This window comes from Dermacentor andersoni, chromosome 2 (assembly GCF_023375885.2).
Source record: "Dermacentor andersoni chromosome 2, qqDerAnde1_hic_scaffold, whole genome shotgun sequence".
NCBI lineage: Eukaryota > Metazoa > Arthropoda > Arachnida > Ixodida > Ixodidae > Dermacentor > Dermacentor andersoni.
Genome location: NC_092815.1, coordinates 133,330,750 through 133,358,331, shown reverse-complemented (window position 1 = coordinate 133,358,331; position 27,582 = coordinate 133,330,750). Strand labels below are relative to the sequence as shown.

Below are 27,582 nucleotides of genomic sequence, written 5' to 3'. Positions count from 1 at the left end.
TTGAATAACGAGTTGCACTTTCTTGTTCTCAAGTGAATTCTGTTCGTGCCAACAAAAAAATTTTTTTTTTACTTATTTCAACTCAATTTCACTAGGATGATTCAAACATGCATGCTTTAGTAGCGGAGGGACTATAGGTGAGGTGGCAGTTCCAACCCAAGCTATTACTTGGCACAGATGTTTTGAAACACCATTTAAACGAGCACCTTGCATGGTTTAGTGACCTTAATTAAGTTGGTGTTCGATGCAAGATGAGCTAGGTGTACTGGGAGGTTTGAAAAGATGTAAACCGTAATTTTTCTCACATATTTTGTGAAAGGTACACAAGGCAAGAAAAACTAGCCTAATGATCACAAAGCTGCAATGTTTTCCGTATACAGAGACATCGAAAGATATTAAGACAGACTCAAGCACGTGGGGAAGCCAACTGCCGTTGACGAACACTTCTAGCATGCCTCACGTTCAATATCTCACACAAATATCGCGAAGTGTCTGAAACACAAGGGGTATACTGCAACTTTGAACGCGTTAGAGACTTTTCTAACAAATGTTTTGGGGAAGTTGGAGAAAGAGATGCTACACTAAAACATGTTTAAACCATGCTGATCACGTGGTTACCATCTTATTATTATGCATGTTCCAGGAAATATTATCAGTAATGTGGAGAGCAAGTTATTTTACAAAACAACACATGCATGAATCATGTGTAAACATTGCAAAACGTATCAAAGTTCACTGTAAAATGATATAAAAGTTTGAAAAGCCAAATATGCGGAAAGTATTTTTCTTAGGGAAAGCCAAGGTTCTTAGCAGCTACGCACACTTGTGTAACGCGATTTATCAATGGCTACGACAAGTGAACACGTTAGTGTATATGACGGTCTCTAGCACAAATATGATATTCATGATTGAAATGTTATAAAATACCTCACGTCATTGACCCGAACAGAATTGACGTGAGAACAAGTGTGATTCGTCATTCAAGATAAGCATGGAACTGCAACAGCACACATTGTTAATTCACGTGCTCTATCAATCAGCTAAAAAGATTAATTTAAACGTCTACTTGTGCTCAGATTTCATGGTCACTCATCGATGCAACCACCAAAGGCTCTAGAAATTAGCATTGCGGACGATACCTTGTGATGAAGGTGCATAGAGAGCAAGCACGACTGGCCCCATGAACGGAGAGTCAGGCACCGGAACCATAATCTGCTGAACGAGAAGCGCTGAGCAGAGGATGCTTCCCATGAGCCGTTGCGAGTTTATGCCTCACCTATTGATAGGCCTAAAGATGGAAGTGGGCTTCACCCCAAGCCACCAGTGGCTTCAGGTCCGTTCTATTAGCCTGCACCACTGTGAGCAACCAGTTCACGGTGGTTCAAGAGAAGTTCAGAAATTGCGCAGCTCGATTTCTATGGTGCAGGCAGAGCGTGGCGCTCGAAATGAATGCCAAGGTGCAGAGGCAGTGCAAGCATTTTGTTTTGTCTGGCTAATGTGCATGGAGTGCGTAAGTTTGAGAGGTCCTGAACTGCTGGCATGTATGACTTCTGAGGCGCAAATACGTCCGCATTCGTGTAGACATGGCAGGCGCACGTAAGCAGGGTTTTAACGGAACTTATGGATGTATGCTGTGTTGTCTGCTGTGCTGCTGCTTCGTACTGTACATCTGCACCAAGTCGGCACCAACAGCAGACAAGGTGCAGCAACATCGTGAACCGGTCATGCGTCTTTTGAAACAAATGACGTGGTTAAGGAGGTGCCATTGCTGCGCTAATGAAACGAGCGGTAGGGTGCAGCATATCGTGAACTGGTTCAGGTGGTGCAGGCAAATTAAACGTACCTTTCATTTAGGATTTCTACAGACAGCTCTCGTCATGTGTGAACTATACATGTATACTTAATTTAATTTACATGACATGTGTAAGACCACTGCAGCTGGAGATCTTGTATCAGCCTATCTCCCCTGACCGTGCTTTCAAGATAAAGCAAATCGCATGCCAAAATTTCTTATCCTGTGTTCCTGCTTTAAACTGACAAGTGATGCTTGCTGCCTGTCATTCAGAGAATTTAGCCCAAAACTCCTTACTCAGTACCAAAACCCTGCAAGAAAAAAATATCTGGTAGGTTGTCTGCAGCCAGCACGTGTTCATAAAGGGTTGATTAAACATTTCAATTAAAACACACAGTGAAAGTATCTTACCTCTACAGAATCAGATTATCCTATATTAGTTTCTGCATGACATCCAATTATATATATTTGCTAAATATATCTTGCCTAGTTTTATTGTTTTATTGAAATAGTATTATGCTTATTGTAGCATACCATTGTGTTCCTTATGTTCCAGTGGACATTATTGATTGTCTGATGTACTGCCTAGAATGCTGACCTTGTCAGAAGACATGCAATGGTTGCCGCCTTTTGTTGCATCTTGTGGCCATATTGCATACATGTCTGAATAAACATAGTATATAAAATTTCTATATGCCTTCCTTAGCTTCGTCAGAGTCCTTCCATGTTTTTCTGGTCACAAAACTCCGCCGTCACGCTATGGGAGAGGTTCATATGCTGCCCAAAGCTGCTGCAACGCAGCGCCACTGTGCCACAGAGGGCATCGTTCGCGTACTGAAACGCTTGCGCAGTGCGAGGCGAGCTGAGGGATTGGGTGCATTCTGTGTATGTGCTGCACTATTTTTCAAGTGCTGGGCTGTTTAGTTGAAGTGGCGGGGTGGGTCAACGATGCCAAACACGTATTGCGTGCCGGGGTGCCGTTCCAACTACAAGGGCAAGACCGGAAAAGTGTCGTTGTTCTATTTACCTATTGACAAGGAGCAGTGCGAGAAATGGAAGCGGACCATACCGCGGCAGAAAAGTTGCGGGTTTAACTTCGAATCGAAGTATACGCGCGTGTGCATTCTGTATTTATTGCCATTCATTTGCTGGTGTTTGTTTCCTGCCCCCTGATGCATATCTCTCACGTTTGATATTCTTTCTTTATTATTATTATATCAGTGTCATGCTTTTAACAAACTTCTTGCATTGTGAATGGTGGACCATTCGTGACCGGACGCCTCCTTGTGGTCTGTATTTCACTGCGCTTATTTTACATGATTAATAAATGACCGTGCTTGTATGTTGTTTTTGCACCAACACATTTTATTTCTTAATCGAGTTATAAAGTGTTCTTTTCATTTTTCGACCATGATAAGAATATCGGGACCGGTGATTACAACATTTTAACATTTTGTAAATAGTTGCACATTAAGAACCAAAATACCTAATCTCGCCGTTTCTGCTTCGAAACCACGAGCAGCGTGAATAAGGGCTGAACTTACTGATGCTTCAAAACGACTGCTTGCTAAGGCAATTGCCTAATTACAATACAGCTAGTTTCGACTGGGCAGGTCTTAACACTTCACGTTCACCTTAATCCATTGCTAAAAGCTGCACCGAAGACATTTAGTAGCGAAATTTGTCTTGCATTAATCCTACCTAAATGTCATTCAGAAATGGCATCGCTTTGCAGAGAAATCTTAAGTGCACGGAGCAGCTCAATTTCCTTTTCTTTGTCATTAAGTATTCTACTGTAGCAGCCCTTTGCAATAAAAATTTCATTCTTTTGATTTCCTGATAAGATACTGCCCACAGTTTAGCACAAAGTGAATAGCTGTGCTCAGCGAGCAATCTGGCACTATGCTCAACGGAGAGTTGGCGCTTACTTACGGCAGAGCGGTGGTGCCACAGCCCATATGTTTGCATCTGGTGATAAGTGGTACCTCTGGTGCTTTGTTGCGAAAGCGCACTGTTTAATTTCAGGCAAATATTAAAAAGCGGAACCCACCGAAGTGTTGAGGCGAACGGCGATGATGAAGAAATCTGGACCAAGACCACCCGGCTGTGTACAGCGGACATATTTAGACGAGGGCGAAATATAAAATACCCGTCTATTTAAATTTAGGTGCATTTTAAGGGATCCCAGGTGGTCAAAATTAATCCTGACTCCCACACTAAGGCGTGCCTCATAATCGTATCGCGGTTCTGGTTCTTAAAATCCCAGAATTTTTTTGGGACTGAGACCGCCAAAAACTCCATGTTATGATGGCTTTTTTCTTTTTTTTCTTTTTTTCGTCCCGGGCGCTCGTATTATGGCAGAAGACGCACTCAGGCAGTTATTTAAGCGTGTTGAATGTTAAAAATAGTTACGTGAAAGTAAAGCGACGGTTGTGGAAGTTGAGAAAACTAGAATACCGAGGCTGCCCCACACACAACCACAGCGGTAGCGGCGTTCGCATGCCCTCTCATGCATGGTTGCGCCTCTAGCGGCGGGCGCTGGCTCTATATGAAACTGAGGCGGCAGTTTCGTGACCAGAAAAAAATAGAAGGACTCTGGCTTCATTGACTGCTCACTTCAAATGGCTGATACTGAAAAAAAATAATTAAAGGGAATGATGAGCCATAGACAGCATTTCTTTAAAGTTGCACTAGCTTTTGAAACTGCTTACATATTTTTTTACCCATCATTGTGTTGGCTTTGTAATAAGTGCCAAACATATTGTGTTTTATGTAGAGATGCAAAGGGAAATGGTCAGTTGCAGTTGCCTTGAACTGTGGCTTTACAACTTGGTTGCAGTGGTTTCGAAGTTGATGTGCCACGAAGGAACGCTGCTCTGGCCAGGGCACTTGCTTTCATCCTGTGGCAGGTGGGCGACTCAAACAAGGCCATCGTGGCAAAGTAAGCAAGTTCATTCGTCACTTGTATATGGTCCAATTTATGGTATTGTTTTCCTGCACAGCCCAACTGGAGTCAACGTATCCCCGACTGATGGCATCTTGGCAAGTGATGGCATCATAGAAACTGTGAGTTAGCTGTTATATGTGGATTAGTCGGCAGTCACTGTAAAAGTTCAAATAACTCTCTCTTTACAGCTGACGCTGTCAACATTCACATCAAAGGCAGCATTGCAAGAATACTACAGTTCCTGCATATTTAAGGTGAGTGTTCTTAATGAATACAGGAATGCCTTTTTTTTTTTTTTACATTGAGTTACAAGCATGACCAGCTGCTCTGTTACCACTCCATGGTGGTCATAAAGCTCAAGAAACGATGGATGCAGAAAGGCAAGGACCTAGCCTAACGAAACCTAAAACCAGATACTACTTTCTTTTTTTGCCCTTTCTGCGTCCATCATCTGTTGTGTTGTGTGGCCACTGTAGATAGCATGGAACTTTCCGAGATTGTCATGCCTTAACCAGCCCCTACAGAAGAGTGCAGAGATTAAAGTGAATCACCTGGCCAAGTCACTAAAGGGTACAGCATATAAACATGAAGGGACCTTGGAAACCTGTTTGTCTTATCAGACACTCAAGTTTAGAGAATTCATCTTGATGGAGTCGGTCTTAAATGAAGTCTATCGTAACCTACGTGCCTAGAGGCACATTGGCAGTGGGACTCACAATAGTCTATCAGTTGTCTTATGCACTCACATACTTTCATTCTTCAGTACATTGTACTTGTGATGGCATTTTCATCTTTGCAGCTGCAAGAGGAAAATTGTTCAAGCTGCGTTGCTTTCTTGATATCTGTCCTAATGACGCATGGCTTCGAAAGGCAAGCTTTCTATGCAGTGCTTTCCTTTTTTATATGTCTTCACACGTGTGCAGTAACATTTTAAATGATGAAGGGTGTTTTTTAACTCCTTTAAATAATAGGATACGTGAAGAAATGGATGAAAGAAACAGCTCACTTATTGGAAAACACAGTCACTGTAACCAAGTGAGTTTTTCTTTATTTATCATAGAACTTTGCTCTGCATGCCTTATTTGTGTGTGATTGTCATTGCAGTTGAACAGAACAAGCAGCTGGGAGCAAAAAACGGGGACGACCATGCACCAGTTATCATTCTTTCCGTTGCCTTCATGGCCTTGGAATTATTTTGACAAAGCTAAACGCTGATAATATTACAATAATATTAGGCATCTGCAGCGGCTGCCAGACAGTTAACAGTGGCTGTTGCTCAACAAAATGAACACTGCCCTTATTGCTGGCTGTGACCATGGCTTTGCAATCGTACAGAGCTAGTTTCAGACCTCTATTGTGCTTATGCATATGTTAGTGTTCATTTTGATTGTGTTCACAGCATGGACAGGCTTAAGGTAATAAGGGGTAGCATTATTTCACTCTCTGCCTCTATTTTATATTCTTAAATCTGTGTGCATATTGAACACCATAGAAATGAAGAGCTAGCAAGTTGCTCAAGCTTCTTGCCCTTCTCTAGTCAGTCATACATTTGTGGAGCATGCTACAGGGCTACCTGCACTGCTTCCATGACAGCCCATCACCATGCACCATACCATTTTGCTGCCCTATTGTAAACCTGTGCTGCTAAATTTTCACAAATGACTAACGGTTAGGGAAAGACTGGTCTCGCACCCATGTTATGGGAACAGTCTTGCCAATAATGCTGCTCTCTAGTGATATAAAGGTTCTGCGGAGGTTAGTGCCCAAAATTTTACTGTAGGATGAAATCATAAAAAGGATGATTATTGTGGTTTTTGTAAAGGGCAAAAACAGCAACACCCGCAAAGAAACTTATCTTCCGTAGTGCCTAGGGAGAGTCAGATATTCAAGAAGCAAAAGCCCCTACATTTTCTCTCTCGCACTCGCTCTTACTCGCCCATGTACACATATGTCCGGCGTCTCCGGAAATGCTATGCCCCGCTGTACATACTAGCAAAGTCTTGCCCTGGTTTGGGGGGGGGGGGGGTCGTTGTTTTAGTTTTGTTGAACTCTGCCATTCAACAATTATATGTACACAGAAACAGGCAGTAGGGGGAGAAATCAGGAAATCTCATTCCTTTAGAACCTGATGAGGGTGAAAAAGAAAAAGCTATTTTCTACAAAAAAAAAATAAAACAATGTAAAGGTTGCCTGTGCATTCTTGCACTGTTAAAAGGCAACTCTGGCATTTTTTTTAGCCACTTTAGAATATTGTAATCTTCAAATGGCATTGACAGTCCTATCAACAGTAGGGTAGTTAAATTTGTTTAGAAACTCATAAATAAACTTAAATAACCGATAAGCAAAGTGCCGAAATTGAAACTGGTAGTTGCTTCGTGTGATATCTACGATGAATCGATGACATCAGATCCTATGCTACCATAACGTAAACACACAGAATGCAGGCTAAATACAAAGTGTACGTGCTGCTAATGTAAAAAAAGTGAACCTGACAATGTGTTCTGACTTCGAGCTCTTTCGAGCTAGCGATTTCAGCAACAATTTTGCTGATGGTATGGGCGCTGAAAGGTCGCCGTTTGCTTTTGCGCAGCTGCTGCTGCCACTGCCGCACGAGGCAGCTGACATGCCCAAGCTCAACATACTGTGCTTCACCAAGACAAAGAGAAGCACCGGCTATCACGTCTATTTAAACTATGATTGCCAACCGCTGTTGTCTCGTAGAAAAAGTAGCCAGCCTTGTCGTTTCTGGGCAGAGTGGCAGTATAGGCTCTGACGTCACAAACACATTGCGGCCAGTAAAGAGTCATACATTCATGGGCATGAGACGGGAACATGCAACCAATACTTAAAATTCATTCTCAGGAAAACTAACTAAATGATTTGCAGTTATATCATTTGGCAAGATAATCAGAGTGCAAAAGAGAATGTATATTCAAAATTTTATTAAGGTCAGTGGACATCGAAAAATTGCCGGGGTTGCCCTCTAAGTAAACCACTGTACAGAAATTAAACCCTAAAATTTAGATTTTATTTTGATGTTTTAATGGAAGCTGGCTAAAGTTTTGTGACAGGCATTAGGCAACCTAAAGACAGCCTGAATTACATGTGGTTGTTCTTGCAGCTTATGAAACTTTATAATTTGGGTTCTTATTTATAAAACTCCTCTTAAACCCTGAAGTACTTTATTATTTTTACCAAAACAGACCTTATTTTACTTTTATGCCTTTTTTTCAATCTTACCTCCATCAAAAACCCTTCTCAAGCTTTTTCAACCAATTTGCTTCATGTTTTAAGCTTCAAAACCTGATTTTGCCTCTTCACTATGCACTATATGTGTACTGGCCACAAACAGTACAGTTAAAAACAAGGAGAAATTCTTTATTTTACCTTGTTTCAAAATCAACTATACATACTGCGAAGCGAAGTTCTTCACCAAAGAAAATTCTTCATGCATTCTTGCACTTCTAAGGTAGGTCGTAAATTCACTTCATGAAGCATGGAACAGTGCAGAGAGCTTTGCCACAGGGCTTGCATCTCTTTATAGTTTCCTTCCTGAGCTGCTATTATCATCCTATTCACTCGAAGAGCAGAAGTATAGTGCATTGCTCTCACTTTCACCGTCAGAGTTGAGCAGTGGCTTTCTTTTGCGCACGCGACTCACGCGGGAGGTGTCATTGGCAGGCGCCATCGTTCCAAATCTGCCAATAGGTGCAAAAGGCACACGATTCCAAAAACATGGTCTTTGAGCACTGGCACCTACGTAATAGAAAACAAATACCACAATAAACACGCCGCCAGCGCTGATGGAGTGACTGCCATCTGTGTTGTTGAACATGAATCAATGCGGCCGTCGAAGTGCTAAAAACTTCTTACACCTTTGTAGTAAAACAGAAAAGAGAGACATAACAGGAGATTTCAAACGCTGGCACTACAGCTTTCTATGTAGTAGAATGAAAACTAAGTGGACGTGCTGAGCTCATACAAATCGCTTTGAAAACAGGATTATTGCCATTGAAGAGCTGAACTTATCCAAAGCAAAATTTACCAGGATCGTGTTGACGAGCTGAGCTTGTCGAAAACACTTAAATGGTTAAACAAGCACTGTCCACAATGGGCCACCAGCATGGTGATCCTTGTAATCACACCACTTTATATCAAAAAGGACAGGTGCCCAAATACTGGCGAATGAGGAAAAAGTCCTATGTAATATAGATTTTGGAAATATGGGACTGGGCAATTGCATCCAGTTGCTTTATTTATGCTAATGAAAGTACCTTAAGCTTAATCTCAGGTGCCTAATTGTAGGTTCTGCATAAAGAGGCCCTGCAACACTTTTTTAAAGCCTCTATTCTTGCTCTAGACGTTAGCATGTCTAAGTCTTAAAGGGACCCTGAAACGATTTTGATGATTTTCTACAAACGTACTGAGTCGTTAGAGTAAGTCCTTCTGATCATTAATTGACACATCTAAGTGCTCCGCATAAAGCGTGTAATTTATTATAAGGTTTTAAAAATGCACATCGCTGCCGATCGCAGCACACTGCTCGGCGGGATTTTAAGCCGCCCCTACCCATATGACCGAAATCGCCCATATGACGTCAGTGGGGCGAGCTATCCGATTGGCTGACCAGGGCGCGTGATCGATCATTTTGTCAACTTTATGGTAAACAAATGATGTTCGCATTAGTTGGAATTTAGTTAATTTGTTTTTATAAAAAGAAAGTAAGATAAGGAGAATGCACAAAAGCAATCTTTCAGTACACTTAAGCACTTCCGGCACACAGCAAGTGTCGTCTGCTCTGTGTTACAACGTGCTCCGTCTTTGACGAGAGCTCCGCCGTCAGTGTCGGTTTGTCTTTTCGCGAGCGCTATGATTCGAATTTGTTGCGTTGTGGACTGCAAACGTAGAGACTGGCAATATGTCAATCTGCGACATCGTGTCCCTCTGCAAGCCAGTAGACGAGTGGACTGGCTGCAGCACATCGGACTGCCGCTATCCGATCGGCGCCAAGATTTGCGCGATTGCGGCCATCACTTTACACCGGAAGATTACTAACGTAATAGGGTTTCGCGAGTCCGGTATTAGGGTAAACGCAAGCACAAGGGGACAGGGCCTGGCCCTGTCCCCTTGCGTGTCGTTTCAGGAAATGAACAGAAGTGCAAATGTGAATGGTCTGCACGGTGCAGCCACCTGGTGGCATAGAGCTCAACCACACACAGTAGCAGTAACAAAATGTATTCTTCTTTGCTGCTGGTGTAAATTTTTCACAGGTGTAAATTTTTCAATCGTTAACACATTGTTTTTGTAAATGTTTGAAATGTTTTACACTTGGTTAGAGCAATATTAGCTCTTTCTTTGGCTGGTTAAGCTCTGCACCAACGGCTCTGGACTGTGGAGACCGATCAGGCAGCTCACGTACGTCTATGCTAAAGTTCCTTCATCAGCTTGAGTTTATGTCTCCACCGTTGCATCGAAATATTCAGGTAGTGTGTGATTACCGGAATACCAGGCACGTTTGGCGCTACGACAGAATGCTTGCAATGCACGCTGCTTCGATAGCTCTCGCTTGGGGTCAACGGCCAAGCGGCTAGTGGAGAGGTTTCTCGTGGGCGGGGGGTGGGCTCCAAAACAACCGGAAGTGGACGATGTGACGTAGCATCGTGACGCAGAACCAGTGAAGGCGGAGCTTAGCCCCGTCGCTCGGCGAACGAGTTGAGGAGGAAAAGCATCGCTAGGGAGGAGGGTAACTTGTAATCGCTCATAGCTCCGTTAATACGTAACGCTTTACTTAAATTGTGGTGCGAATGTTCTACTTAAGCTGTACCCTACGCATCTACAAAATTTGTCCGAACCGTTTCAGGGGCCCTTTAAGAGAAAAAGGAGTTATGATGACTAATGCACACAAATCTACATTCATTGGTCGCAAGAATGTTAAAATATAAGCAAAGTGAGAATGACCCTCGACTACAATTTTCTCATCTCTGGATGCCTCATTTCACTCTCCCGTGACGTCGTAGTGTGGTGCCCCATGGTTGCCAAGCCTGCTCAGCTGGTTGATGACGTTCCCATGGCCTCCGCACTTGGGCAGCGTATCGTCCAGTGTCGGAGGCCATGGTGTCACTTCTATGGTTACAACAGCTTCTGTGAGGCGGCCATTGGCCAACCGATGACATACATTGACCAATATGTATGTTATCCATGTGCTCGGCATGTTGATGTATCATCACCGTGGTTGCAACACGTTGCTCATTGGTGTGTGATAATTAGGCGATACTTAAAATGGTTATAAATTAGTGCTGTAGTGTTTCTTTTGCAGTATGTGCAATATCGTGCAAACATAAATAGCGCAATACATTTTTAACCAATTATCATAGTGCCACACATTCACATCGTGATGCTTCTAGCGGTGTCCCCCAACAAGGTTTCTCAAGAGCATTGCAGGCCCCTTAAAGGACTGTGTGCAGCATCTCCATCCCATAGTACTAGGCATCATTTGTGGTATGGAATTTCACTTTTTTGCTTAATTTGATGCCTGGTTTACTCAGAAAATTGGGTCGGGATAATGTAACATTTCTGTTCTAACGCTATTCCTTTTCATGCTTTGTGAATTGTCTGAGCGGCACTCTGCCTGTGTTATCAGTAGGATTGGCTGGTTGTCAGTGGTGTATAATAAGAAACAAATAAGAATCATGAAAAAACATTATGTTACATGTACTAGTCCTGCTACTTCAAATTAAAAATTTAATCATATATATTTATATATATTATATGTATATGGTTTATTTTTAATAGACATGAGTGCAAAAATCTGATAACGTAAATGTGGCTGATTAATATGAGCAATATGTAAATTTTTATGTGCAATATTATAAATTGCACTGCAGGTGTGTCTTAAGTGCAATGCCACAGGAATAATTACATATTGCAGTAAGGTGAGCTAACGCTGCAAAGTTATCAAGATAACTCAGAATATGTATGTCATAGTTAAAGCAGTGTTAAAATATTCATATGAATGGGTCATAAAACAGCTGCAGAAAATACTTACAGTTACAATAAAAAACTAAAATGCAATTGCTTTAGAGAGCTTGACCTTTGTCAACTATAGCAACAGGACAGCCTTGGTAATGCCAAGTTTTTGCTACAAATTCCCATTTGCCTAAACTTTTGCAGGAGGTTGTCAATCTTTTACTTGTGGGCAAGGCTGTCACGAACGTCTTCGACAACAAACTGTGTTTTGGCAAAGAAGAAACAACTGTGCTGAGGGGCATCACATCGCGGTCAAACATAGGTTTACTCTCACTCTATGAACACTACAAGTCCTGCAAGGTAGGTAGCTATATGTGTGTGTGTGTGTGCTCACATTCCGTACGTATTGAAAAACTGTGAAAGAAAGAACATTTATAAAAAGCCATAGAAGGAAGATCTCAGTGTTATCGTTCTTTCGAGAAGAAGAAGTGGTTCATACAAGGGAAGACCACTAAGGGCTCAAAGAGCACAATTCTTGTAATCCAGAACCTCAAGCACACTAAGTGCAGAGATTTCAGTCTAATTACTATTAACAATGACCAAGCATATGCACACTGTGTCCTGTCCTTCAAGAGGCACAGTTGCCATGCAAAATGAGTGAATAATTCATTACACAACACCAGTTCAATGCTTATTGTTACTAATAAATTGAATAGCAACATCAGCACTTCATGTGCTTCTTGCGGTTTTGGATTTAACTAATTGCATCCTCAGTGGCCTTCGCTCGAATGTACTGCTGTTATTGCTGTCTTTTATAACACTGCAGGAGGAAATGTTATGCAACTTGCTGGAATATACTTGCAATTTAGCCTCCTCTACCTGATGGGCAGTGTCCTTCAAATGATGCTGTGCCACAATGCAGCTACTTCTGGCGCCGTAGTAAGTTTTCCCATAGAAGTTTCATGGCCATAAAGAAAAGGTTATTGAAGGGCTCTATTTGAATTTAAGCGAAGAAAGGGCTTCCACTGATAATACTGGCATTGAGGCTGGGCTTTGCTGGGCTTGTACAACATGTTTACTTGATCGTAATGTGCCCTTGGTCGTAACGTCGAAATGAAAAATTCCATGTCCTCCACTTTAACATGCACCCCTATTTTCATACTTAAGGAAATGATAAATGCAATGCCTTTGATTCCACTCAGCTGTTTTTCATGGCGAGAGAGAGTAATGATGACGTGGTTCAGGTCAATCACTCATGGCCCAGATTAACCTCCCTTGGTTAAGGGGCATAGGTCAGTGCACAAACTCAGCAGAAAGTCGAGGGCTGTGCAGGACAGGAGAAAAAAATAATTGCGTCCGAGTCGCAGTAAACAGGACATTGCTCATCATCACTGTCAGAGGCCTCCTTTACACTATCGACCACTCATAACAGCTCATCTCTGGTGCCTTCTGTGGTATTTTGGATACCACACTTAAAAATGCACCTTAATCCAGTTGAATCAACCTTAATCCACTTTAATCTGCCTTTCTCCACTTTAATCCACCTTCATCTAATTTTGGGAGTGAGCCAGGCCAATGTTTTTGGTATGGGCCATGGCGTCTGGCTGACGCTGTGGCTGTTCACTGCGGGATTTCGCAGTGTGAGCCGCAGCAGGTCCAGCGCCGGGAACGTGACGTCATCACTTTGTCACTTGTGTTTTCATACCATCGGATGATAACGCTGGACGGACGCCAAATTTTTCGCTTCATGGGGCGTACAAGGCATTCGCCTTAAAACTGTTCAGATCATGGCAGCCTAAAACTTGTGAAGTAGGCACAAATCTACTGCAATTCCTACAGCTGGAATGCCATTATGCCAGACACTGTCATATTCCACCATGTTGTGGAATGCCACCATAGTGGCATTCTGAGCTAATCAAGAGACAATGTAGCCCCCAATTCAGCCAATCAGCGATGACAAGATGGTGAATTTGATAGTTAAATTTGACAGTGCCCTGCATGACACTCCTGCAGCTACAGTAAAATCTCGTTGCAAGAGACATGGTTACAAAAGACACTCATTTACTAAAGACAACTTTTTTAGGTCCCTAGAGTAAATTCTTCACTATTTAGAAGAGACACACCGACTCCGCGACAGAGTACGATTGAGTTGGAATCCCGTCGCAGCGTTAACGGCGCTGGTCCCTTTGTATGCTTGTAGTCAGACTCCGGAATCATAGCCATGTTTCCATAAGACAGCTCTGTTTGAATCGTCAGTAGCCGAACAGCGCCGAACAGACGCGAGTGGATGCACGACCAACCCGGTTATCTTGCTGCGAACCTTTGCCACACAGCGACTTTGCACCTCGCTCTTCGCTCGATTTCAGCTTTGTGCCCATCACTCTGTCCACAGTTCCCCACCGCCCATTTTCCGCTCATGTACTTATTAGGTTGCGTGCACACTAGTGGAAAAAGGTGCACGGTGCGCCGCGCAAGAAGCCGCAAGTAGCTGCAAGGCAGCTTTTTCTTGCCGCAAGAGGGATCGGTACTGGACCGATTTTCTGCGACCTTCTGTGGCAGCAAGCGCGCCACGAACCGGCGACCAATGAGAGTGACATGACGTGTGCAGGGGAAACTAGTAGGTTTGTTCGATTCAGAAAAAAGTGCACGGCACCACAAATGAAAAGGTGCAGGGGGTGCCAGTTATGGTGTGCCGGGCTGCACCCGCTTGCTGCAAGGTTCAAGGGTGCACTGCACCACGGCGGCACCTTGTCTTGCACCCCGTTCAGTCGAGCATGGGTGTGCAGGGTGCACTGCTGCTCGGGGAATCAAAGGCCTAGGTGCAGTGCACCATGAATAGGTGCAGAAGGTGCAGAGAAACTTGGCTGAATCGGATAGACCTAGTATCGTGCAGACCCACCCAACCGCTCGGTTTGTACTCATATGTGATACAAGCCGGCGCGGTCGTTTCGTACTGCCGTCTGCTGCGTCAGCTCTCGCTCGCGCTTGTTTTGGTCTTGTCTGCGCTTGTTTTGATTGTCATGGTCTGCGATTGTTTTTTAAAGCCAAGCTTTCTTTGCCTCTTCCTTCGACTTTCCCACTGGTGCTGCTGCTGTGGCTGCTGCTGTCAGGCACACCGCGTCAGAGGGGATGAGGGTCACAGCGACTGCATACGTGACAGGAGCGAGTCAGAGAGGAAAGACGATGCTAGAAACTCGTTTTCACACCGCCGCGTCATATGTGCACCATGCCCTCTGGAGCTCCCTGGCCGTCGCCACATTAGCCTCTTGACAGCTGTAATTATCCGTGACTCGCCTCAGAAGCACTGCAGAATCTGCAGCACTTCCCTTTCTACTAAGGTGCGAGTCCATAGTCCGGAGGGGAGGTAGATAGAACTGCAGAGATCCGGGAGGAAAATAGGCAGTTACCATACGAGGGAGGGGGGAGGTGACGTGAGAAGGCAAGCAAACCCTACTACTATAGGACTGCGGTTGCATTGCGGGGAAACTGGATAAGCTTAAGTTAAAGGTACGGTACAGTATGTTGCTGCTATTTCTGAAAAATAAACACCATGCAAACATGTCAAGCGGACAAACTGCGCAGGGCGTGCAGAAGCACAGCCGGATTAATTAAAGCGCACCGCAGGGTCCAGGCGACACTATGGAAGCTTGACCGCTTCTGTAGTGTCGTAAAATCAACAATACTGTGCCCGCCGCATTAGCTTTGTGGCTATGGCATTGCTAGAGGCCGTGGATTTGATCCCAACCGCGGCAGCCACATTTCAATGGGGGCGAAATTGAAAACGCACATGCACTTAGATTTTGGGACACGTTAAAGGACATCACAATCTCAAAATTAATCTGGAGTCCGCCACTTAGGCGTGCCTTATAATCCGATTGTGGTTTTGGCACATACTGCCCCATAATCCAATTCGAGTTTAATACTTCTGCCACAATGCAATGTGCCATGTGAGGCAATGACTATGCTCAACCTCTCAGAGGTTATGAAATTTGGCGCACAACAATGCCTCAAGCAAACACCTCTCCCTGTGTGTTCTGGGTACCACGCAGACAGGCCGCAGTGGTGCAAGGTAACGTTTAACACCAACTCACCACTCTCGTGTTAGACTAAACGTAGAAGAAATTAAGCTTTAGCCATCAACATCACAGCTAATTATCGTCAATCAAAGCATCCAGCACGGAATGCTTCGCTTACATCGATTCCCACAGTGCGTGGGTTCTGCATAATTTTTACAGTGATGAGTAAACTGAGACGTCTTGATGGAAAGGTTTTTGGAGACAGGGTGCCATATCCAATTCTGTAAAGGAAGACGGACCCTGAATACAAGGACGCGGCAATGACACCTCATTCTCCTTGTCTCTTGAATGCGGCGGCAATGCAGCAGGAGGGAGCACACATGATTCGTGGCAACAACGTCGTCATCTTCGTAAGACATAACTCAGGTTAATAACGAAAAACTTAAACACAGCGCCGATCTGGCAGCAGACGAAGGAAAAGGCACGCGACATGTCACACCTTCACGCAATGTAAAAGAGAAGAGGCGAGATTTTCATTCTGCTACATGACTGCTGCAGTGGCTCACCACCAGTTGCCGTGGCCGCTCTGCCGCAGCTGCGTTTTGCCGCTGCCAGCGCACGTTTGTCCGCTAGTGTGTATGCGCCTTAATTGAACGGCGCATAAAAGCGCTGTTGTGCTGGAACTGAAGACAGCCAACATAAAAAAAAAAGTACGGATGTGGCGCCTCATGTTACGTTCGCCTGTGAACGGACGTCAGATTCCCCAGGAGTTGTACGGTACGGAGTAGCTGTGCGCCATTTGTGCACATGACTAGCAAGGTCAATCCACATGGTGGTGAGGATGAAGTGAGGTTCCAAACCAATAAGCAGCGACGTCAATTACGGTCATGTGACTGAAGCGCGACTACACCTCGGGGAGCAAAACACCAGTTTATGAAAATTGTGCATCCAGTACGTCACCAATGGAAACATTTGAAAAAGTACAGATAATTAACATAATTAGAATTTAAGAATGTGAATTCACAGGCTGTTTTTTTACATCCACAAATAATTATGAGTACCAAACTGTGATCATAGGTTAGTGAGGTCTAGTATTCACCTGAATTTGAAGAGAGAAAGAGTAAAATTGGTCAAGAAGAAACAGGCCAACCTAGACAGTGTAAGAATAAAAGCGGACCGATTCAGGCTGGTACTTGCAAACAAATATGCAGCCTTAAAAGAGCGAGACGTAGAGGACATAGAGGTAATGAATGAAACCGTAAGTTGGCTGGCTTCAGAAGCAGCACTTGAAGTGGGAGGCAGTGCACCAAGGCAACCAGTAGGTAAGCTCACCCAAGCAATGAAGGGCCTAGAAAGATACAACAAAGAATGAAACAGTCCAACTCGAGAGATCAGATACAATTCTCAGAATTGTCAAAACTGGTCAACAAGGAGAAAATAAAGGATATTCGAAATTATAACGTAAGAAAGACTGAGGAAGCAGTAATGAATGGACGTAGCATGAAATCAGTGTGAAGAACACTTGGCATAGGACACGCCAAGATGTATGCACTGAAAGATAAGCAGGACAATATCATCATCAATTTCAAAGATATAGTAAAAGTAGCGGATGAATTCTATACTGACCTGTACAATACCCAGAGCAGCCAGGACACCTCCTTTGAAAGTAGTAATGAACAGGTTACAGAGGCTCATTCTGTAACTTGTGATGAAGTTATAAGAGCTTTAGAAAACATGAAACAAGGAAAGGCGGCAGGTGAAGATGGAATAACAGTCAATTTAATCAAAGATGGAGGGGACATCATGCTTGAAAAGCTTGCAGCCCTTTATACAACATATCTCACGACTTCAAGGGTCCCGGAGAACTGGAAGAATGCCAACATTATACTAATCCACAAAAAGGGAGACATTAAAGAATTGAAAAATTATAGGCCCATTAGCTTACTTCCAGTATTGTATAAAATATTCATGAAGATAATTTCCAATAAAATAAGGGCAACACTTCAGTCAACCAAGCTAACAGGCTGGCTTCAGGGAGGGATACTGTCCAATGGATCACATCCATGTAATCAATCAGGTAATCGAGAAATCTGCAGAGTACAATCAACCTCTCTACATGGCTTTCATAGATTACGAAAAGGCATTTGATTCAGTAGAGATACCAGCAGTCATAGAGGCACTACATAATCAAGGAGTAGAGGAGGCTTACGTAAATATTTTGGAAAATATCTACAAAGATTCCACAGCTACCCTAATTCTTAAGAAGAAAAGTAGGAAGATACCTATAAAGAAAGGGGTCAGACAAGGAGACACAGTTTCTGCACTGCTATTCACTGTGTGATTGGAAAAAGTACTCAAGCTATTAAATTGGGACGGCTTATGGGTGAAGATCAATGGCGAATATCTCAGCAACCTTCAATTTGCAGATGACTTTGTCCTGTTCAGCAACACTGGGTACGAGTTACAACAAATGATTGAGGGCCTTAACAAAGAGGCTATAAGAGTGGGGTCGAAGATTATTATGCAGAAAACAAAGATAATGATCAATAGCCTGGCAAGGGAACAAGAAATATGATCGCCAGTCAGCCTGTAGAGTCTGCACAGGTGTATGTTAACCTAGGTCAATTACTCACAGGTGACCCTGACCATGAGAAGGAAACTTACAGAAGAGTAAAAATGGGTTGGAGTGCGCTCAGCAGGCATTACCAAATCCTGACTGGGAGCTTACCACTGTCATTTTAAAAAGAAGTGTACAATCATTGCACTCTACTGGCACTAACATATGGGGCAGAAACTTGGAGGTTAACAAAGAAGCTCAATAGCAAGTTAAGGACCACGCAAACTGCAATGGAAAGAAAAATGTTAGGCGTTACTTTAAGAGGCAGGAAGAGAGTGGTGTGAATCAGAGAGCAAATGGGGATAGCCAATTATTCTAGTTTACATTAATTAAATAATTTATTCATATAACTTGACTGCATGCCCTGCAATTTGGTGGGGTGGGCCTGAACCCCGCCCAGGTTTCGGCCAAAGGTTGTTGGCCCTTGGCGGCTTCCTTGGCTCACTGGACGGCCCAGAGTTGGTGCTGCAGGTCCGAGCTGAGCAATGCAGACTCCCAGCGCACACAGAGGCTGTCGCTCTTTGAGGATACATCACTGTTATCCTGTATTGTAGCCGTGCATTCCCATAGGATATGCTCCAGGGTGGCTCTAGAGTCGCAATGTCTGCATTTGTCAGTCATGTTATAAACATGGGTGTATTAGGTGCATGATAGCCGGAGTCGGATAGGATCTGGTCTGTAACTGCCGCCATTCGACAGACTGAATTTTCCTTAATTTTGGGTGCGATGGTGGGAATGTGCACCTCTGAAATCTGTGGTGTTGTGTAATTTTGTGAAATCTGGTCATTCAAACTTCCCACTCCCACTCATCGGTAGTCGGTGAGGCGGGACTAACCGAGGCTCGGTCCGTCAGCTCTCGAGCCACGTGGTGTGCCGCCTCATTGCTACCATCTCGTAGTGTGTGAGCGGCTGTCCAGATGAGATCAACACTTTTGTCGTGGCTATTAGCTAATTTCAGGAATAGTAGTACTTCTGGGGAGATTCAACCGTTGGTGAAGTTTTGTATTGCTGTCTGGGAATCACTGATGATTATGCCCGCTTGTGTTTGTGCTATGGCTAGCGCGATAGCTATTTCCTCTGCAGTTTCTGCGTGTAGTGTCTTGACTGTAGTGCTCGTCGTGCATTTTCCCTCGTAATTTATCACCGCTGCTGTGTAGGTGCGCTTGTGTCTGTATCTAGCTGCGTCTACAAATGGGGTGTCCTTTCTGTTACCGAGTTTCTTCTGTATATTGCGTGCTCTGCTTTCCCATCTACCCTGATGGTGGGTAGGATGCTTATTCTTGGGTATTAAGGGGTGGTTATCGGGTCTCTGATGTGTCTGGGCATATATATATATATTTTGTCGCCATGTTGGGTATGATACCTTATACCTAGGCGATCCAATATTTGCTTGCCTGTTTTGGTTTTCGACAGGCGTTCGTATTGTGCTATTCATTGTGCCTCGATTGGCTCATCTAGTGTGTTGTGGAGACCTAGCTGCAGTAGTCTATCATTGCTGGTGGTGATGGAGAGTCCGATTGCTTGCTTGTAGATTTTTCTGATTAAACAGTCTAATTTGTATTTTTCTGACGAGTACCAACGTAGGTACGATGCCACATATACTATTCTGCTTATTACGAATGCTTGGACTAGTCTAAGCAGATTGCCTTCTTTCATTCCACTATGTTTGTTGGGTGTTCGTTTAAGTAGCCGCATGATTTGAGATGTTATATTGTCTAATTTGTGTATGGTCTCTCCATTGTAGCCGTTACTTTCAATGATGAGGCCCAATACTCTGATCTTGTCAACCTTGGGTATGGGCATACCATCTGGAGTAGTTAGGTGAATTTTCAGATTGTTTTGTTCGTCGTAGTTGCGTGGGTTTCGGCCACATCGCGATGGTACATAAATGAGGAGCTCAGATTTCTCTGCCAAACACGCGTTTACATTAAGAGAGAGAAAAAAATGGAGCTGGGCAGGCCATGTAATGCGTAGGGTAGATAACCGGTAGACCATTAGAGTTAGGGACTGGATGCCAAGGGAAGGGAAGCGCATTCGAGGAAGGCAGAAAAGTAGGTGGGGTGATGAAATTAGAAAATTTGCAGACGCAAGTTGGAATAAGCTACTGCAAGACAGGGGTAATTGGAAATTGTCTTCATCCTGGAATGGACATAAAAGTAGGCTGATAGTGATGATGATGACAATGATGATTAGAGTTGCAGAGTGGGTACCAAGGGAAAGAAAGCGCTGTTGAAGATGGCAAAGAATTAGGTGGTGTAATGAAATTAGGAAATTCGCAGGCATAACTTGGAATCAACTACCACTAGCCAGGGGTAATCGGAGATCGCTGGGAAAGGCCGTTGTCCTGCAGAGGACATAAAATAGGCTAATGATGATGATGATGATGAAAGGACATGTGACGCTGTCGTGGTATCTGAAAGGTGGCGACAAGAAATGGCTGTCACGAGTACTTCCAAGGATTAAAATCACTCTTGTGTTCAGACAGCAGATGACTAGATAATGGAATAAGTTTAGTACAGCCGAAAGAACAAGGATAAGGAGGTACAACAGAATGCTTCTGTTTTGCAATATTTTATCTGCGCTAAGCACATATTACCATGAAGATCACGAATCAGTCCAATGCAATGTCATAGCAAATCACTGTTAAACAAGAGTAGACCTGTTTCATTCTTTTCTTTTTAGAAGCATACAATTTTTGATGAATAATTTCTGGGTGCTTTTGTCTTTGTCCTGCATGTCTCTCCTGGTTGCCTAGAGATAAGGAAGACATGTTTTTGCTGATGCTTACAAGCTTCTTTTCATTTATTTTTTATAGAAGCACACATTTGGTCAGTGCAGAATATGACATGATGCCGTTCCTCTCTCATCGAAGGTTGGCTCGTACTACAAGGATCCAAAGTACCCGATCTGGATCGTGCTGAGTGACAGCCACTTTTCAGTGCTCTTTTCCAAGTCATTCCTGGCTCTTTCACCTGAAGACGAAAAGTTTGACCTGTTTTACTATGACGGTCTGAACAAGCAGGAAGAGGAAGTACGACTGACAATTGGTACAACCTTTCTTTTTCTTTTCCTGGCCATATATTCTTATTTTTCTCAGAAAGTAGGGTAGCCTTAGTGTCTGTAGTAATGTGGTTTCCTGTAGCTGGGGGGGGGGGGGGGGGGGGGGGCATGGTCAGGAATCGCATAGAAATTACAAACTATGAAAGCATGTGATCGCTACACTGCAGAGAAAGGAAGAATGGCAAGGAATTCCTAATTGATAAAAGTTCCATAACCTTAAAACAAATTATTTGAAAGTTGGCTTTTCACTTAGTGCAAATTGTGTTTAACTGAAAGAGAAGAGGGATACACAGGTCTGTTACCCTTGGAGCCTGCTTTTTGGCTTTTAGCTTTTGTAGAGATGCAAAGCAAGAGTATCATTACTCATTAGCACGTCACTGCTGCTCTACAGGTGACCTGCCACTGCTGCTCTACAGTGGCAGGTGCTGTACAAGTTGTGCAGATGCAGCTTTTTTCTCTAGCCCCCCATTTTTACAGTAACAATGTATTGTCTATGGCAAAAATAAAATTTGTGCGCGATTGATTGATTGAGCTGCTAGTGCCTGCAAGTGCTGGAGTCTTTCAGTCCTCCAGTGGTCTGACTGGCATGCCTTAGCTTAACTTTTTGAGTGCCGGATCTTTCTGGCATTCCTGCCCACTGTGCGCTGGAGGTTTTTTCAGAGTGCTACAAATTCAGTTTCTTTCTAAGTAACACATTAGCACGATTTAAATTCAGATGCTCTTTATTGGCCATATGCTGCTGAAGATTTTAATTTTTCTCATATGAAAAAAATAGAAGAAATGAGGCTCTATGCTGTTAGCGCTAAAGACTATTTAGATTTTCTGGATAAATAAAAAATTGATTGATTGATTGATTGATTGATTGATTGATTGATTTATTGATTGATTGATTGATTGATTGATTGATTGATTGATTGATTGATTGATTGATTGATTGATGTCCCACTGACAACATGACCTCTTTGTCACCTTCATTGTCACTTGTAAAGACACCTCGTTGCCAACATCAAAGTCATCTGTATCGGAGTTAACACGAGTTGAATTTCTGCATCACTCAAAAAACACACAGGCTGTCTGCGCTGGTCTGACATGTCAAAAAAGAAGGGACGCAAGCGACACTGGCAATCAATACGCTTTGTCATGGCATCTGCCATGTAAAAGCTAAGCCTTGTGCAGCTTTAATTTAACCAACCTCTGTGTAGATGGTGCTAGGAGTTATGGATGGTTCATCTTGGCTAATTATTTTGGTAAAAGCAGGAACTGTGGGCACAGTCTGACACGGTTTTATGTTGGCATGGCCAGGGGTCTGTGTCGGTGCCCAGGCGAGTATACTTAGGCAGAGCTCCTAAAGGGTTAAACATGTTGTTGAATGCTGAGCGTCAGAAGGTCAGTGAGTGCAAGCATAAGCATATCATGTAGTCAGTAAAGCCAAAAATTATGCAGGTTTTCACACTGTTGATGGAAATGAAAGTAACAGGCATAACTATCTGTCTCTGTTATCCATCTCAGAGGAATAGAGATGGATAACATTTTGTTTATTGACGATACCATAAAGCCAAACCATAAAGCTGATACCATGGTGTTCACTGCTGCACCTTTCCGAGTTTGTGTGTGAGTGGATGTGCATGCATTTTTTTCATTTTCTCTCATCCTTTGATCATCTCTTGTTATATATACTGAACCTGTAGTAGCATTCCAGACCTTTTCTTTGGCTAACCTCTCTACCTATCATCAAAATTAATCGCACCAATGCACACGCACATTGACATACTGGTTGATGTATACGGTTTCCTTGTGATAAATTCTTGGAATAGGCAAGATGTGTGCATAGTGGGTGGTCTTTGCAGTGTGAACAACGTAACATTGCAGCGCATGTTCAAGAGACTATCACCCTAGGCTAGCTGTCTGGCATAACGTAGTACTAACATTAGTTTAGCTTACAGTTCCCAAATGCAAAATACTGTATCATATCTTTTTGTTCACTACTGTATGTGTACATGTATCACATATAAAACGTTCAGTGATGTTTTGTCACATATAAAACGTTCAGTGCATTTCTTAAAGAGCAGTGCTTATTATCCTGCAGAAAATTGTGTTCATTGGGTGCAGCTTTTTAACGATGCCATAGCATTTGTTGACAAGGCACTCGCACTTGTTGTGCGCTGGACTGATCTTAGAGGCAGGGATGGTTTTTTTCTTTCAGATGCACATCAACACAATGGTGATGCTTAGTTATCCCAATAAGCAATTAATTCCTGTAGTATTATGGTCCCCCATTATAGCTTCAGGACCTGGTGGTGTGGGAGGACACTTTGGTTGCACAGACTTTTATGTTAGACAACAAAGAGTTTCTCTTCCACAGTTGCTAAATATGTAACACCATCAATTGAAGGAGACTAGGAAGGCTTCCGAAAATAAGGGCTGGTTCGAAGAAGGAGCCTGACACATTTGGTCTTTGCATAAACAAGAGAGAGAAAAGAATAGCAGGCAAAAGTTTGGTTTCGAGCTCCAGTGCAATGTTTTCGTGCTTGCCTGTTTCCATTTTAATAGCGGTTTTTATCTGAAACAATGCACTAGCATGCTTGGGTGTTTGCTTCCAGGCTGAAAAGCCAGCTTGTATTTTCCATGTGTACCAGTGCTCAAGCCACATACTCTCTTTGATAAGAAATGCGTGCAAGATTGTTGACTATTATTGCTGTGTGACCAAATTACACCTTGAAGGGAGTACAGTTTCGAAGGTTGCTTTTCACAGCAACTGTTGCTATCATTTGACTGAATATGCTGAAAGAACAAACCCACATGAATAAATTTTTTGCAATCTTTATTCACAAATTTAGCACTAAAAGAAGCATATGATTCACATGTTACTTGATTAGCAATATCTATATTTATTTTGCTGCCTTTTGGGATAGCTAGAAGATTGTGACTTTCTGCAATTTGTGCACCACAGTGACAAATGATAAGTGTTGTGGTCTTCCTACGTGCTCTCACTTGAAGCAAATTAATTTAGACAGATGAGTGATACCCTTCGCTAGTCATTTCCCTCATTTCTTCCTTAATTATTCAAGCCTCAAATTTCAATTCTGATGTGTGTTAGCAAAATGCTTGATTGCTGTTGAACTTTGCTTAGAACAGACCTGAAGGTTTTCTTGTGAACCTTCCTTATGAACTGGGATTGAGATTATTTTTCTTTGTTACAGATCCAACAGCAGGCATTAGTAACGAAGATGTTGTGATGACGCCCCCTCTAGAGCTTTGCATCCGAACAAGGTGACATCACATGCATGCTTTTTCACTGTCAGCAGCGACGTGGCATACTCTAGACTGTGGCACTGGCTTATTAATGGCAAATTGTCAATAACGTGAAGCTCTGGAACATCAAATAACCAAATAAGTTTTATGGAAATCTCTAGCATAGGCGAAATCATGTGACAGGGATAATTGGCATCTACAGGAACAGATGGCACAGAGCAACTTCGATAATTTATATGACAGATCAATGCTGTAGAAATCTGAAAGATGAAAGAACGTTAAATAAAATGGAAAAGAGGGGAAGAATTATCATGTACCGGAGAGAGAGAGGAGACTTTAATGTCCACTGGTGTAAGCTGCAAGCCCGGGCTAGGCACGGCCCTACTGAGCTTAGAGGCCCACCAGTCCATATCGCTGCAGCACATCTGCAGCCCGCATGGTGGCGGTCCTGTGCCAGTACAGGTCCGTCGTGCGCAGTGTGGCCCCCCCATTCTTCCCATGCGGAGAGCTCTGAGCCAAGAGCAGCACAAAGCTACAGTGGAAACCCATACAGGTTTCTCAGGAAGAAAAAAAAGCTTCGCAGTTGAAGAAAAATTTGTCTTGGTGCAGGGATCAAACCCAGGACCAATGCCTTTCCGAGGCGGTCGCTCTACCATCTGGGAGGCTAGCAGATTGCAGGCCAAGACCAAATTAATCGACAACTCGAGACACAGGGAAGCACTAAATATGGCAGATCAGTTCTGTGGAAATCCACAAGGGTAGAGGAACTACCATGACAGGAAGAAATTGTAATCTACCTGACGGTAGCATGAGGCTGCACTTCACTGTATGACAGTTCTTCCGTTCCACTGGGAATCCATACTGTCGATTAGTTAACCTTCGGCCTACCATCTGCTATTTTTCTCATGCTTAGCTCAGTTGCATTTGTTCTGTGTGATGACACAAAACGAGACAAAGACAAGTACCGAGTTAAAAATGCTAAATTTATTGATGAGATGACATGTGTACGTTATAAACAAAGAAAAATAGCAAATCACAAAAGACCCTCCTATCCTGATCAATGCATTCCAGTGCTTCGCAATACCATTATTTTCTTGTCAAGTGGTGCAATAGCAAGCTTGCTCGCACTTACACCATCTAGCCTTGCAATACGTGCAGCTTCTAGAATTATGTGTTACGTGCATGTGGTCTCTAAAAAACACTTTACATTCCTTAATTTATCACAGAATTTATAACTATCAGTTAAATAACGATGAGTTAAATATCATTTCAAATGTATCTTATTTTTTAAAATTATTTCTTTATATTAATTACATTATTCTTCGACTGCACCCCTATTCCATAACCATAACTGCTGGCTTCTTGGCCATTTACCCATAGTAGATGAGTGCACTTCTTTGAAGAACAAGCTAGGAAACTTTTTTTTTCTTTTTTTTTTTTGAGATGGTCTTCCATCTTGTTATTTTTGCTTGCTTTAAGGGGTGCGTATGTGTCGTCTTAGCCACAAACCAAACCAATTGGAAACCATTCGGTTGGAATAGCCTTGTATTACCTCCAGGTAGATGCTACTGTCGTCGAATATTCCTGCAATGGCCAGCATATAATTTGTGCCTAGCAGAATTCGATACCTCGAAATTCTGACTGATGTGCAAGAAAGCATGAAGCTCACATAGTAGGCATTTTCAACATACTGAAGCAAGTTCCCAGTAGTGAATAGTCCAGCAAAGCAGCTTATGAAATAAATAACAAAAAATTATTTGATTAAAATTTAATATAATAAATGCGCTCTCCATGGCCATAAATAAATATTTTCTTCATTTAGACTAGTGTTTGGGCTTTGTCGGAATATGTGAAAAAGTAAATAATACATGATAAGATCATCATCACATACTGGATACATGATGATATTTTATCTAAGAAAAAGCTGTTCACCCAAATTATTCAGTGAAAAACTCAGCAGGTTATACAATGTCAGTATAAACAGGATTAATTTCTGACAGTTCCCGAAGTATGCTCCGTGAACTGGTGACTGCATGAAATCCAACCTGCTACTATCGGCATATGTAAAGCCACAGCTTCCTATAAACTTTTTGTGCCCATGCAATCCCTCTGGCGGCACCACTCGAACCTCCTCACCTGGCCTCCTCGCATTTCACCCCGGTGCCCGCCAGGGGCACTGTCAGCTCAGAACACCTACCAGGTTGCCAGCAGTTGTAACGGCTATGCATGTGGTAACACATAAGCTCCGCAGTTCTTAGCTGCGCCTTGAAGTAAGCATGAATCAACAGACTGGTGTTTTACTGCTTGCAGGTGGCAAGGAGCATCAGTGTCATGGAACAACGCTGAGCCCTTGCTGTGATGCCTCACTTGTCAGGACATTCATTCCACCTTGTGCAGTAGCTGCATACAGTGTTCCTTTTATTTATTTTATTATTGTATCTAAGCAGTAAAGCAAAATTTTGAGCTTTAATAATAAATATGCTTGTCATATATGGTTAGCTAAATCTCATTATAAAGATGTGACATGGGTTGAAGATAACTAGTCGGTCTAGTCAGCGTGTAGCACGTTTATTGCTTCCCATTGCACCTGCTCAAGATTTGTGTACGTTTGTTAGATGGAGGCACACTTGGTGTTCAGCCTTCGCTTCATATGATTTCCCTGTTTGTATTATTGTGAATGCTTTTCTTTTTCTATTGTTTTACAAATGTACAGACACATCTTCAGTTGTCTAGAGCTCACAAGCATTGCACTGTGAAGAAAAAGAAGCTACATTATTTTGAAAGAAACCTCAAGAGACCGGAAGTATGTTTCATTTAACAGGACTTTTCTTTACTGAGAAAGATACGCTGAGGCACAGCGCTATACGTTGTACACCTTTAGCACTGTTTTCAGAAATGTTAAACATTGGGAAGTGAAGGTAGCTGCTAGTAC

General features: G+C 42.9%; 1 protein-coding gene across 1 annotated transcript in view; it reads left to right on the top strand.

The window, feature by feature from the left end:
* Positions 1-27,140, top strand: part of LOC126540713 (probable ubiquitin carboxyl-terminal hydrolase MINDY-4) — a 45,696-nt gene extending 18,556 nt beyond the window's left edge. The window contains exons 8-16 of the mRNA XM_072286548.1: positions 4,632-4,733; positions 4,795-4,858; positions 4,928-4,993; positions 5,539-5,609; positions 5,711-5,774; positions 11,910-12,065; positions 21,211-21,385; positions 24,599-24,668; positions 26,961-27,140. Of these exons, the coding sequence (XP_072142649.1) occupies positions 4,632-4,733; positions 4,795-4,858; positions 4,928-4,993; positions 5,539-5,609; positions 5,711-5,774; positions 11,910-12,065; positions 21,211-21,385; positions 24,599-24,668; positions 26,961-27,009 (817 nt within the window). The 3' untranslated portion in view covers positions 27,010-27,140. The remainder of the gene's footprint in view (positions 1-4,631; positions 4,734-4,794; positions 4,859-4,927; positions 4,994-5,538; positions 5,610-5,710; positions 5,775-11,909; positions 12,066-21,210; positions 21,386-24,598; positions 24,669-26,960) is intronic.
* Positions 27,141-27,582: the final 442 nt, after the last annotated feature.